This window comes from Protomyctophum parallelum (assembly GCF_964188405.1).
Source record: "Protomyctophum parallelum genome assembly, chromosome: 13".
Taxonomy (NCBI): Eukaryota; Metazoa; Chordata; class Actinopteri; order Myctophiformes; family Myctophidae; genus Protomyctophum; species Protomyctophum parallelum.
Window position 1 is genome coordinate 50,253,783 of NC_139708.1, and position 13,623 is coordinate 50,267,405.

The 13,623-nt window shown below is 43.0% G+C and overlaps 1 protein-coding gene across 1 annotated transcript in view; it reads right to left on the reverse strand.

Moving 5' to 3' along the window:
- The window catches only part of myo15aa (myosin XVAa), a gene marked incomplete at its 3' end in the record, with an annotated part of 141,253 nt that overhangs the window by 119,808 nt on the left and 7,822 nt on the right, over window positions 1–13,623 (reverse strand). The window contains 6 exon segments of the mRNA XM_083779210.1: window positions 3,735–3,848; window positions 7,143–7,304; window positions 7,682–7,795; window positions 8,020–8,083; window positions 8,347–8,450; window positions 11,811–11,901. Of these exon segments, the coding sequence (XP_083635336.1) occupies window positions 3,735–3,848; window positions 7,143–7,304; window positions 7,682–7,795; window positions 8,020–8,083; window positions 8,347–8,450; window positions 11,811–11,901 (649 nt within the window).

Here is a 13,623-nt window from a genome sequence, read left to right on the forward strand (position 1 = left end):
AGAAATTTTATGAACACGGAGACAAAGCTGGAAAACTCCTTGCTCACCAGATTAGACAAGCAGCAGCCACTAGTGCTATCCCCGAAATCAATACATCAGCAGGAGGGAGAACCACCAACCCCATAGAAATAAACAATCAATTTAAACAATACTATACGGCCCTTTATACATCTGAATCACCTGCTGACCCATCAAGCATCGAAGCCTTCTTAGATGGCTTAACTATACCGGAAATCACTCCTCAGGCCCGGGTACAGATAGACAGAAATATTTCAACGGCTGACGTCTTACAGGCGATTAAGTTAATGCAGAGTGGCAAGGCACCGGGGCCAGATGGATTTTCAATTGAAATCTATAAAGAATTTGCGACTAAAATAGCCCCGATTCTCAGCCAACTGTATAAGGAAATACTTGAACAACGTCAACTGCCTCCGACTATGGCTCAGGCCATCATATCAGTACTGCTTAAAAAGGATAAAGACCCCCTGCTGTGTGGCTCATACCGGCCAATAAGCCTGTTAAATTGTGACTACAAAATTCTTACAAAAATACTAGCCACCCGTATTGAATCTGTAGTTCCGCTTATTCTCAGCCAAGACCAGACTGGCTTCGTACCAGGGAGGCAGTCATTCTACAACATGCGACGCCTGTTCAATGTCTTATACGAACCTCACCCCGAGGGGCAGAGGTCAGAGGTCGTGACCTCGCTGGACGCAGCCAAGGCGTTTGACAGGATTGAGTGGCAATACCTGTTCGCGGTCCTAGAGAGGTTTGGCTTCGGTCCGTCGTTTTTAGCCTGGGTCAAAATAATCTGTGACACTCCTATGTCTGCAGTACGGACAAATAATAACACCTCTGACTACTTTCCGCTCCATAGGTCCTGCAGACAGGGCTGTGGTCTCTCCCCGTACCTGTTCGACTTAGCGATTGAACCTCTCGCCATAGCTATCAGGGCAGATGATGACATTGCTGGTATCTCCAGAGGGGGTAGAATTCATAAGGTTTCGTTGTATGCAGATGACTTGCTCCTGTATATATCCAACCCAGCAGAGTCGATACCAAAAGTCCTGCTCACTCTGGACCATTTTGGTCGCCTGTCTGGCTATAAATTAAATTATTCTAAGAGCTTACTCTTCCCAATAGCCCATACTGACGGAGATTATTCTCGTTTTCCATTTAAACTTGAAACCAAGGTGTTCACCTACCTAGGAGTGAAAGTCACACGCACAATGGATGAACTATATAGTCATAATTTCAAAACATTGGTCGAACGAACAACACAGGACTTTAAAAGATGGTCGACACTTCCGATCTCACTAGCTGGCCGTATTAATACAGTTAAAATGACAATTCTACCTAGGTTTCTCTATCTCTTCCAAATGATCCCTATATTCATAACAAAGAAAACATTTAAACAAATAGATAGGTTAATCTCATCTTTTATTTGGAATAATTCAAACCCCAGGATGAAAAAAATGTACTTAGAGGTCCCTAGGGAAGCTGGGGGACTTGGCTTACCAAACTTTATGTGGTACTATTGGGCTGCAAATATTGTAAAATGTTTACATTGGAGATATACATATGACTATGAAGAGGGACCAGATTGGGTCCATATGGAGTTGTTGTCCAATCCTTTGCCAATACTCACATCCCCATTACCATCTGGCCGTACCATACAATCTACAAACCCGGTGGTTAGAGCCTCACTCAGAATATGGTTACAGTTCCGAAAGCACTTTGGCTTGAACCAGCTCGGTACTAGATTTTTCCCAGTGGCCAACAATCAGTTTTTCCCCCCATCAATGATGGATAATGCATTTCAACATTGGCACAGGAATGGACTGGTGTTTTTCTGTGATCTCTTTTCTGACGAGAAGTTCATTTCTTTTGAAACACTTACTACAGATCATAATATACCCAGATCTCATTTCTTTAGGTTTCTTCAAATTCGCAGTTTTACTCAGAAAAAACTTCCTTCATACCCTTACTTACCACCCAAAAATCAATTGGACATTATATTGGAATTTAGCCCCGATGCAAAAAAACGTGTGTCTGTGATTTATGATTTGATACGGAATCTAAAACCAGTAACCTGGGATAAAACAAAAGCTGCCTGGGAGAGAGATCTGGGTGTGGAGCTCCCTGAGGAGATGTGGGAGGACAGTCTTCTACGTATTCACACCTCTTCAATGTGCATACGCCATGGTTTAATTCAATTTAAGATACTACATCGACTCCACTATTCAGGGGATAAGCTGGCCAGGCTCTTTAACATGCCAGACCCTGGATGCCCAAGATGTGGCCAGACCCCAGCCTCGTTAGGCCACATGTTTTGGATGTGTCCTTCCCTCACTACCTACTGGAAGCGAATATTTGACGTATTCTCTCATATGTGTGATACAGTGGTGACCCCTTCTTTTCACACTGCCATTTTTGGCATAATTCCCCCAGACTGTACACTCACATCTCCACAAGCAAATGCTTTGGCATTTGCATCCCTATTAGCCCGTAGACTAATCCTCCTTAATTGGAAGTCCGATAAGGCGCCTTCCTTTCAACAATGGCTGAAAGAAGTTCTATCATTCCTGCCTCTGGAAAAACTCAGATATAAAGTAGACAGAGCCCAAAAAAACTTTGTCCTAGCTTGGAGTGCCTTTATGGAGTTTGTTGAAGACTTTTCATTTCAGTGAACTATAATCTGTACTGTGTCCGACTGTGCCCGACTATGTCCCTGTCTTGACTATTTTTTATTTATTTCTTGATCTATGATTGTCCACTGCTTTGTCCCACCACTTTTTATTTTATTTTATTTTTGTTTTAGCCTAGGGGGGAGGGGGGAGGGGGGGGGGTCGTATATGTTTGTGTGTTTTGTGTATTTACTTGCTTACATGTAATGTAATGTAATGACAAAATGTATGAACGATAAAGAAATGTAAAAATAAAGTTTACAAAAAAAAAAAAAAAAAAAAGACTATTATACAAAGGCCCAGAGCGGCCATCTTAGGCTCACCTGTGTCTGGACGTCCCAGAAGACTTTAAGTAATAGAATGCTGAACTTTTAAGTTGACGAACCGGGAGCCTGAGTTTATTATTATTATTTCCATGTTCAAACCCTGTGTTTATTATTTGATTTCAATAAATGAGTGCCACACTCTGGGCTCAAACCTGTTCCCTGCCTGTCTGTTTCCTGACGTTGGTTTCAATCCTCACAAGGCGTCTTATACTGGTGTTATTTACTGTGACTTATATATGGTCTTCAGGCTCAAAAGAGTCAGTGTACAATAGTGCTTGTTAAGTATATATTGCAATAAACGTGTGGTTGAACTCTCTGTGTCTCATTTTCTGCTGTCAGATCAGCCGGTGTCTCTTGTATTTGTTAAAAGGTCAAAAGGTGGTGAAGCTGATACAAGGGCTCGTAACCTCATCACCTTCTATTTGCATATGTCGAGTGTATGTGAGTGTGTGTGCGTGTGTGTGCGCGTGTGTGTGTGTGTGTGTGTGTGTGTGTGTGTGTGTGTGTGTGTGCGAGCGAGAGACAGAGAAACGAAGAGATGGAGAGAAATGAGAGAGGGAGAGGAAAAGAGGCCAGCTTGGAACCTTGCCCCGGCTGTGACCTTTAGGTGTACAGAGGTCAAACTAGAGTGACCTCACAAGTAATACAAGTAGACACAGTCACGTGCGCACACACACGCGCACACACGCGCACACACACACACACACAGACGGTTACTGACGGTGACTTTGAAGGTGATGGATTTTTGCAGGCCTTCTGGTGAGATCTGAAGCAGCTCCGCCACCACCCTGATCTCCTGAGCACTCACAACCGACGCCACCTCCTGGCCATCTGCCTGTAATGCAACACAGACAGAGGAGAGATAAGAGAGAGAGAGAGAGAGAGAGAGAGAGAGAGAGATGTAAGCTCACGCACACACAAGGTTCAAGGTTCAAGGTTGTTTATTAGTGTCCCCGAAGGGCAAAAGGTTTTACAGCAGGTCATAAGGCTTGAAACACATATAAATACATCAGTCAGACCAAAGTTATTGCTGCTGGTCGCAAGCGTGCGCTGCGCCCGGCCTACTTGCATCTTCAGAAAAGAAAAGAAAAGGAAGAAAGAGAGGGGGGGGGGGGGGGGTAAGAAGACATCACATCACATTTCAAGTAAGATGATAATACACACACACAATGATAATACACACACACACACACACACACACACAGCTATGTTTCACCAGTTTCAATTGAAACGGGCCTCCACCCTCAGGAGGGCCTCCAAGCTCCAACTGAACGCCATGCGTCAGTCAACCCCCGCCACTCTTGGCTCTCTCTATCTCGCTCACTCACTGCCCATGCTCTCTCCCACAATGTAAAGTTACACCTATTTTATGTTATTAATAATCTGGGTAAAAATGTGCAACATAAAGGGGAGACACTTTAATTGTGAAGGGACGACAGGATGAGGAGAGAATCTCATTGTCGAGATTAATGGCGTGTGTGATATTGGACAGTCAAACTATTTGTATCAACACGGCTGTATCGACAAAATAATTATGTCTGGGGGGAATATGGGGTATATGGGGCTAATGGGGGCCTCATATTTGGTCTTGAAACGGGCCTCCAGACTCCTAAGGCCGCCCCTGCACACACACACACACACACAGTGAGAAATGAAGAAATGAAGAGCGAGACGGAGAGACGTGAAATAGCCTATGGGATGGGATGAGCATGTCATTGTAACGCATGACTAAGATGGTTAGATGGGATGGAATGAGCATGTAGTACATGACTAGTCATGGCATGACTATACTCTCCCTCTGCGTCATTAAAACACTATCAGTGCCGGAAGTGCTTCAAAATAAGAGCTCTGGGTGGCCCGGGGGTTGTCTCAGCGCTTTTACTCTGAAAGCCGTGACCCGGAACCAAAAAAAAAAGTTACATTGCTAGCTTACATTGCGATCATTTTAATTTATACGATATATGATCCAAAAAGCGTTCAAATTTTGCGGGAGAGACGGATGAGGAGCAGAAATGAAGCGCCAGTATATATCGATTCGTTCATAAACATGGAGAGCGCCCTGGATTAGGAGATACGAGTCCGCCGCGCTAACATGCAAGTCAACGGTAAGCTAATATGAGCCCAGAGCGTAGCATACGGCAGCCGAAAGGCGAACGGGCCAAAAAAAAAAATCTGAATATTCTTATCTCGCCCCGTATCATTGAGGATGCCTTAAGACGTCCACAGACGTCGGATGTACAGCTCGGTTCGAATCCTTATGACGTTCCCAGACGTCGGATGTACAGATTGTGTTAAAGCTGAATTCCAAAACCCAAAACCTCGGCCACTCACTCGCTCGCTCACTCACTCTCGGTCGCTCCAGCATGGCGCTGCTGTTGCCGTGAAATTGGTGACCTGCTGAAATATGTGACAATCGTGTGTGTGTGTGTAGACATCAGTGTCAGTGTCCGAACGTGAATCATTGCGGTTAGTTTTATTAGCAGAGTTCAATCTAGTGGTGTTTAGGCCTCGTATGTATAAAGACCTCCATGTAAGTTGTGTGAAGTCCACAAGATGGTCACATATTTATTCGGCAGCTCACCAATTTCACCGTAACACCGCCATGCTGGAGTGACCGCTGTGGCCGAACGGTTTGCGGAGCGGTCTTGATATCGGAAGGTCGCTATAGTTCGTATCCCCGGACCGGCACGTTAAAATTGCCACCGCTGAAGTGCCCTTGAGCAAGGCATTGAACTCCTACCATGAAATGTTCTATGAGCAGGGCCTGGCTGTAAACAAGTTCTTGAGCTTAGTCCAGTTACCCTGGGTAAACATAGTACCTTTCCTTTCCTTAGTCCAGTTACCCTGGGTAAACATAGTACCTTTCCTTTCCTTAGTCCAGTTACCCTGGGAAAACATAGTACCTTTCCTTTCCTTAGTCCAGTTACCCTGGGTAAACATAGTACCTTTCCTTTCCTTAGTCCAGTTACACTGGGTAAACATAGTACCTTTCCTTTCCTTAGTCCAGTTACCCTGGGTAAACATAGTACCTTTCCTTTCCTTAGTCCAGTTACCCTGGGTAAACATGGTAACTTTCCTTTCCTTAGTCCAGTTACCCTGGGTAAACATAGTACCTTTACTTTCCTTAGTCCAGTTACCCTGCAGGGTAAACATAGTACCTTTCCTTTCCTTAGTCCAGTTACCCTGCAGGGTAAACATAGTACCTTTCCTTTCCTTTTACCGAGTGTGAGTGAGCGAGTGGCCAGGATTTTGGGTATTGGAATTTGGCTTAAGAGTTTGAGGAAGTGCCTTAAAGCAAGAGCTAAATAAAGTAGACCATCCAGAAAAAAGTGATTATGCATAACGTGTGCCGCATAATCAGAGATGGGCAGTATTTGAAATACAGTACATGAATTTGAAAATACAGAAAATGCGTATTTTCTGTATTTGAAAATACATTTACAATGTGTTTTAAATACCAAAGAAAAGTATGTCAAATTGTATGTATTTCAAGTACTGCCCATCTCCGTGCATAATCAGCCAAATGGTGTGGATTGTGAAGGGGTTAATCTTTTTTCAAAAAAGGCCACACATGGGATAACTTCCCACATATTTCACAGCGTCCCACATATTCACATTAAATCATATAAAACACCACAGATTTAGCAACTTTTCACATATTTCACCACTTTCTACAGATTTACCGTGTAAAATCACACAAACCTGCATATTATATCACATAATCGAGGATTTTAGCCCCGCATAATCAATGATTTTTGCACACGTTTTTTCTGGTTTCGGGTCTTGAGGGAGTACTGAGGGAGTAGACTGAAGAAGTAAAAGAAGAAGCACAGAAATAGTATTCATTTGAACTTAACCCATTCTGACCGGGCACCCATTTTGGTGTCAGCATCATGTTATGCTTTAGCTATTTAAAAATAGCAGATCTACAAGCTCATATCGCGCCACCGAGTGGCGCGATACGAGCTTGTAGGTCTGCTATTTTTGAAAAATCGAAGAACGACTGACATTTTTTAAATCTGATCTCAGGTCAGAATGGGTTAATAATGAAACTGTCAGGATGTAATAGACTTTTTTTTTTTATCTGATCTCAGGTCAGAATGGGTTCATTTGAAGGATCAACGTTCACCTCATGTTTCTGAAAGTAAACGTTGCCCAAGTGCAGAATGGAAGCCAGAACTCTAAAGATGGCCGACTGGTCTTCGGAGGTGAAGCGGAGCGTTTCCATGGCAGCCAGCAGACGCTGGAAGTGGTCTGCGTCGCACCTTCCTGCTATCGCACAGTCCCCCCCCTACATGGGAGAGTGAGAGAGAGAGAGAGAGAGAGAGAGAGAGAGACAGAGAGAGAGAGACAGACAGAGAGACAGACAGAGAGACAGACAGAGAGACAGAGAGAGAGACAGAGAGACAGACAGACAGAGAGAGACAGACAGACAGACAGACAGACAGACAGACAGACAGACAGACAGACAGACAGACAGACAGACAGACAGACAGACAGACAGACAGACAGACAGACAGACAGACAGACAGACAGACAGACAGACAGACAGACAGACAGACACAGCGAGAGAGAGGTGATGTCTTGAATGACTTCAGTGAAGTGGGTCACACATGATGCAGATGACATTGTGCTGTACTACATTGTGTATAGTACACAGTACAGTACCTGGTTGAGGTAATAGTACGTCTCAGCTTCCTGCAGATAGAAAGCCTGTCTCTGGTGATGGGCCAGACCTGCCAGCATTTCATAGAAGATATGGTAGTTCCTCTCATCTTTGGCCTGGAAAGAGAAGAGAACACACATACACAGTACACACAAATGGTGTTGTTTGTGTAGAATCCACAATGCATGGACACACACGATCACGCATGCACACGTAAACAACACAAAAGCTATTTAGAAATGGCAAGCATGCAACCGTGCGTGTGTGAGTGTGTGTGTGTGTGGTGGGTGTGTGTGCATGTGTGTGTGTGCGCTTATATTATATGCATGGAATGTGTTACCTGGAAGACGATTCGGGACTTTTCCAGAAGATATTGAGAGGTTATGGCACCACTGATCACACCCCTGTAGTAGGAAGTCATATTAAAGAGGTTATATATAATATTAAAGAGGTTATGGCACCACTGATCACACCCCTGTAGAAGGAAGTCATATTAAAGAGGTTATATATAATATTAAAGAGGTTATGGCACCACTGATCACACCCCTGTGGTAGGAAGTCATTAAAGTACAACACAAACGTTTCTGCTAGAGTTCCGCATGGCTTGAAAGCAACTCAAGTATCTAAGTACGACGGACAATAAGGCCGAACTTAGTTTCATACTCACTGCTCCAGAAACACTTCTATGTATTTCCCAAAGCGGCTGGAGTTATCGTTACGAACGGTTTTGGCATTTCCGAAAGATTCCAGAAGAGGACCGGCCTCAAGAATCTATAAGGAGCATTCAGAGTTACAACATGAATCTATAAGGAGCATTCAGAGTTACAACATGAATCTATAAGGAGCATTCAGAGTTACAACATTAATCTATAAGGAGCATTCAGTTACAACATGAATCTATAAGGAGCATTCAGAGTTACAACATGAATCTATAAGGAGCATTCAGAGTTACAACATTAATCTATAAGGAGCATTCAGTTACAACATGAATCTATAAGGAGCATTCAGAGTTACAGCATGAATCTATAAGGAGCATTCAGTTACAACATGAATCTATAAGGAGCATTCAGTTACAACATGAATCTATAAGGAGCATTCAGTTACAACATGAATCTATAAGGAGCATTCAGTTACAACATGAATCTATAAGGAGCATTCAGTTACAACATGAATCTATAAGGAGCATTCAGAGTTACAACATGAATCTATAAGGAGCATTCAGAGTTACAACATGAATCTATAAGGAGCATTCAGTTACAACATGAATCTATAAGGAACATTCAGTTACAACATGAATCTATAAGGAGCATTCAGAGTTACAACATGAATCTATAAGGAGCATTCAGAGTTACAACATGAATCTATAAGGAGCATTCAGAGTTACAACATGAATCTATAAGGAGCATTCAGAGTTACAACATGAATCTATAAGGAGCATTCAGTTACAACATGAATCTATAAGGAACATTCAGTTACAACATGAATCTATAAGGAGCATTCAGAGTTACAACATGAATCTATAAGGAGCATTCAGAGTTACAACATGAATCTATAAGGAGCATTCAGTTACAACATGAATCTATAAGGAGCATTCAGTTACAACATGAATCTATAAGGAGCATTCAGAGTTACAACATGAATCTATAAGGAGCATTCAGTTACAACATGAATCTATAAGGAGCATTCAGAGTTACAACATGAATCTATAAGGAGCATTCAGAGTTACAACATGAATCTATAAGGAGCATTCAGTTACAACATGAATCTATAAGGAGCATTCAGTTACAACATGAATCTATGAGGAGCATTCAGTTACAGCATGAATCTATGAGGAGCATTCAGAGTTACAACATGAATCTATAAGGAGCATTCAGTTACAACATGAATCTATAAACAGCATTCAGAGTTACAACATGAATCCACAATCAGTGACAGGCACGTGCAGAGAGTGTTAGAGAGGCACTTTTGGCCCAAAATAGCGAAAATAGCAGATCTACAAGCTCACAATGCGTCTCGCTGCGACGTGTTGAGAGCTTGTAGATCAGCAATTTTCGGGGTGCAACCCTGCACTCTTTATCTACTGGAGATGCGGTGTGTATAACGACATGGATTTAGAAACAAATCTATTCAACGCAAAATGCTGCGTTCAAGTTCAGGAAGAAACTCTTCTCCTGAATGCTGCTTTCCGGTATATACCATAGTAAATGCTGCATTTGTGGTCTGGAGAGGGCAGTTGTTTTACAGACGGGTAAAAGGGCAGGGGCTGAAGCCCCCTTTGATATCAATGTGTGCACGCCCCTGATCAGTGATCCACTGAATGCTTCATTTATATCTTATGGCGTCGCATGCTGAAGATAACGGAGAAACAAGCTCACAATGCGTCACCAATCCATGCAATGGGCTGTTGTGAGCTTGTTGTTGATCGGCTATTTTTGGCACCACCGTACGACAAAAGTTTAAATCAGATCTTGTGCTACATGACAAGCAGGACAGCAGGAAAAAAAACCTCAACAAGTTCACAAACACCAAACCACAATGTTATAATCACACTTAAAGGAGAATTCCATACTAAAAGGCTTTCTTACCTTTCTTTGTAGTTGTTACGTCCCCACCAAAGAGGTCCAGGTGTTATTTTGTGCAAAAGCTCCTTATTGGCTATTTCCCCTACCATGAGCCCTACATGAATTGCATTGAATGGGAATTGAATGGGGCTATGGGGTGTTGAGCTAATTCGCTTATTTCCATCGCTCAAAATTATAATTTCTTTGTATATATCCTCTCTTCATAATGTAAATAATATCCCAAGCGGCACACTTTACTACTTCTTTCGATGGAAATAAGCAAATTAGCATAACACCCCATAGCCCCATTCAATTCCCATTCAATGCAATGCAATTCATTGAGGGCTTATGGTAGGGAAAATAGCCAATAAGGAGTTTTTGCACAAAAAAAACACCTGGACCTCTTTGTTGGGGACGTAACAACTACAAAGAAAGGTAAGAAAGATAAGAAAGCATTCTAGCATGGAATTCTCCTTTAACTGTCATATGACATTATGATGATTACAAGCATTTATGGAATGAGTGAGATGCGGGGGAAAAAAGTTGACAAACGGCCACAATAATAAAAGCCACATGCGACAAACAAAATCACAGCAATGCAAGCAGGAAGACAGCAAGTTTACCTCAATCTGCACCACAGACAGAGAGCCGCCAGAGACACAGAGATCATTGTTAATTATCAAAACATCACAACAAGACAACAGCTAAGATTTGTTCTCGTTTGAACCCATGGTTCCCTGTGTGTGTCTGTATATCTTTCCAATGCAGGGCGGTGGTGGCTCAGGGGTAGAGTGCCTGGATGGTAACCGCAAGGTTGCCAGTTCGAACCCGGGCTCCCCCAGAGTTACTGTCGAAGTGTCCTTGAGCAAGACACTGAACCCCTAATTGCTCCCGATGTGCTAGTTGGTGCCTTGCATGGTTTCCGCTGCCATCGGTGTATGAATGGGTGAATGTAATGCACAATCTCTGTAAAGCGCCTTGGATAAAGGCGCTATATAAATGCACCATTTACCATTTACCAGTGATATACCTCTGCGCAAGCCTGCACTTGCGTGTGTGTGCATGTGTGCGTGTGTGTTGTGGTGGCCAAAATGCATATAAACACTATGGTATTGATTCATTGAATGTAGCCTAGTAGTAGATGATACTTAACACTCTAATTACCACCTGTTCCTCACTGACAAACTCATTAGAGACTGCCGACTCATGTGAACCTATTTCAAACTGTGTGAGTTAACCATAGAATAGAGTCCATTTAAGGAATGACCATCTCTTGTTACTCCTGAAACTCTGTACACTGCTGAAAGTATAACATAATGTGTGGGACATGTGTGTAGGGGAGTGCTGAGGGAAGCACTGGAGGGAGACACTAGTCTCTCTGGTGTGATGATATATACAATAAAATAATGGAGTTCGAATCCTGATGGATGGTTGAGTCCTGCTTCTTCCTGATGTTGTTTACTAAATAGTACGTGTGTGTGCGTGCGTGTGTGTGCGTGTGTGCGTGTGTGCGTGCGTGCGTGCGTGCGTGCGTGCGTGTGTGTGTGTGTGCGTGCGTGCGTGTGTATACCTGTTGTGTGGTGTTGTGCTTCTGGTGTATTGCTGCCAGGTAGCGCAGGACCAGTTTGGTGGCCTCTGTTTTCCCAGAACCACTCTCCCCACTGCAAAAAAGGGACACTTTTATTAAACCACTCTAGTATCCACTAATGTACTACAGTCACCTTTTACACACATGAAGACATGCAATCACAAGAATTTAAACTGTCCGTTGATTTACAGCAGGGTTCCCCCATTTAGCGGCCTGCGGGCCATCTGCGGCCCGCGGAGCGCACCCTTGTGGCCCCTGGAAGAATTTCAAAAAGAAATCAAAAATCAAAAAAAATGGGGGTCCTTTTCAGGGGGCCCTGAAAATATTTTCAGGGCAAGACCTCGACCTCGCGCATGCCGACTCGGCCCCCCAGCCTGGTACCCTATAGTCAAAATATGGCCCTTGTCAGGAAAATTTATTGGGGAACCCTGATTTACAGTATATACACTTGTGCTCACGTGATTAACTTTCACGGTCCAACGTTAACGGGGACAATTTGTTACGTCGTGTATAATTATCTCCCCTCCTTGAGTCAGTGTGTGTCCGAAGCGTCTCAACCGATCGCTTCTCTTGCTTTCTCTCAGAATCGTCTAACCTGACCGTCTGACCTGGCCTGATGGTCTAACCTTGGCTGACCGTCTGACCTGGCCTGATGGTCTAACCTGGGCTGACCGTCTGACCTGGCCTGACCGTTTAACCTCCAGTCTTTTCGTTTCAGTGCCATCGTTTCCAAGCCGTACATTGATTGATTGATTGAAATATGGAACACCAAAATGTGGAACACCTATAAAGTATAAACATCAATAAACAAAGCCTAACAAACCCTACCCCCCATATATTTATATAAAAAAAAGGGTAAAAGTCAGCTGATAACAACAGTGACATGGAGCATGTGGAAAATAAATGTGAAAAGAAAATGTATTTGTTTTGACAAGGAATTGTACATGTGACTGACCCAATGAAGTAAAAGAAAGTACTGCATGGCTGGTTTACTAGAGGTTTTTTTTCATTCCCACAGTGAGACCCCTTTTCCACCGGTTGGTTCCCCATGGGAACCGGTTCAGTTCTTTTCCACCGGTTGGTTCCCAATGGGAACCGGTTCAGTTCTTTTCCACCGGTTGGTTCCCAATGGGAACCAGTTCAGTTATTTTTGCTTCTTAGTCCATGAGCCAGAGCTCCAAAATTGGTGGGGAAAACTAGACCTATATTAAATTGTTTATAGGATCAATACAAGTAAATTAATACATGATAACCCTTCCACAGTAGTAGCTTTTTCATATTTTCGATTATTTTGCATATTTTCCTACCTAATGCCTCATTCGCATATTTAAAAATGTTAAATTTGTAATTCAATAAATCATTGTCTTCGTGTAAAAGTACTCAATTAGGGAAGTTTCATGGTGGTAACAATCTAATATAGGTATGGTTTTGCTACACTCAATTCATAATTAACGTTCCAATTTTGGAACTCTGGCTCATGGACTAAGAACCAAAAAGAACTGAATCGGTTCCCATTGGGAACCAACCGGTGGAAAAGGGGCCTCAGTTCAGTTTTTACTGTGTGGTTCCATTGTATTGAGTAACAGTTCAGTTGTCACTGTGTGGTTTATTGAGTAACAGAATACCTTTCACTTTACCTCACCGGCCTTTGCTGTTGCACTATTAAGGCTAAAGTCCTGGTAAAGCCAAGGTGTGGGCTTTAAGCGCCATTACAGAGTTTCTACTAATCAGATAACTGATACAGTATATTGAGTACAGTATGCGATCCCTCTCACTGACTGGCTCACGTGAAGTC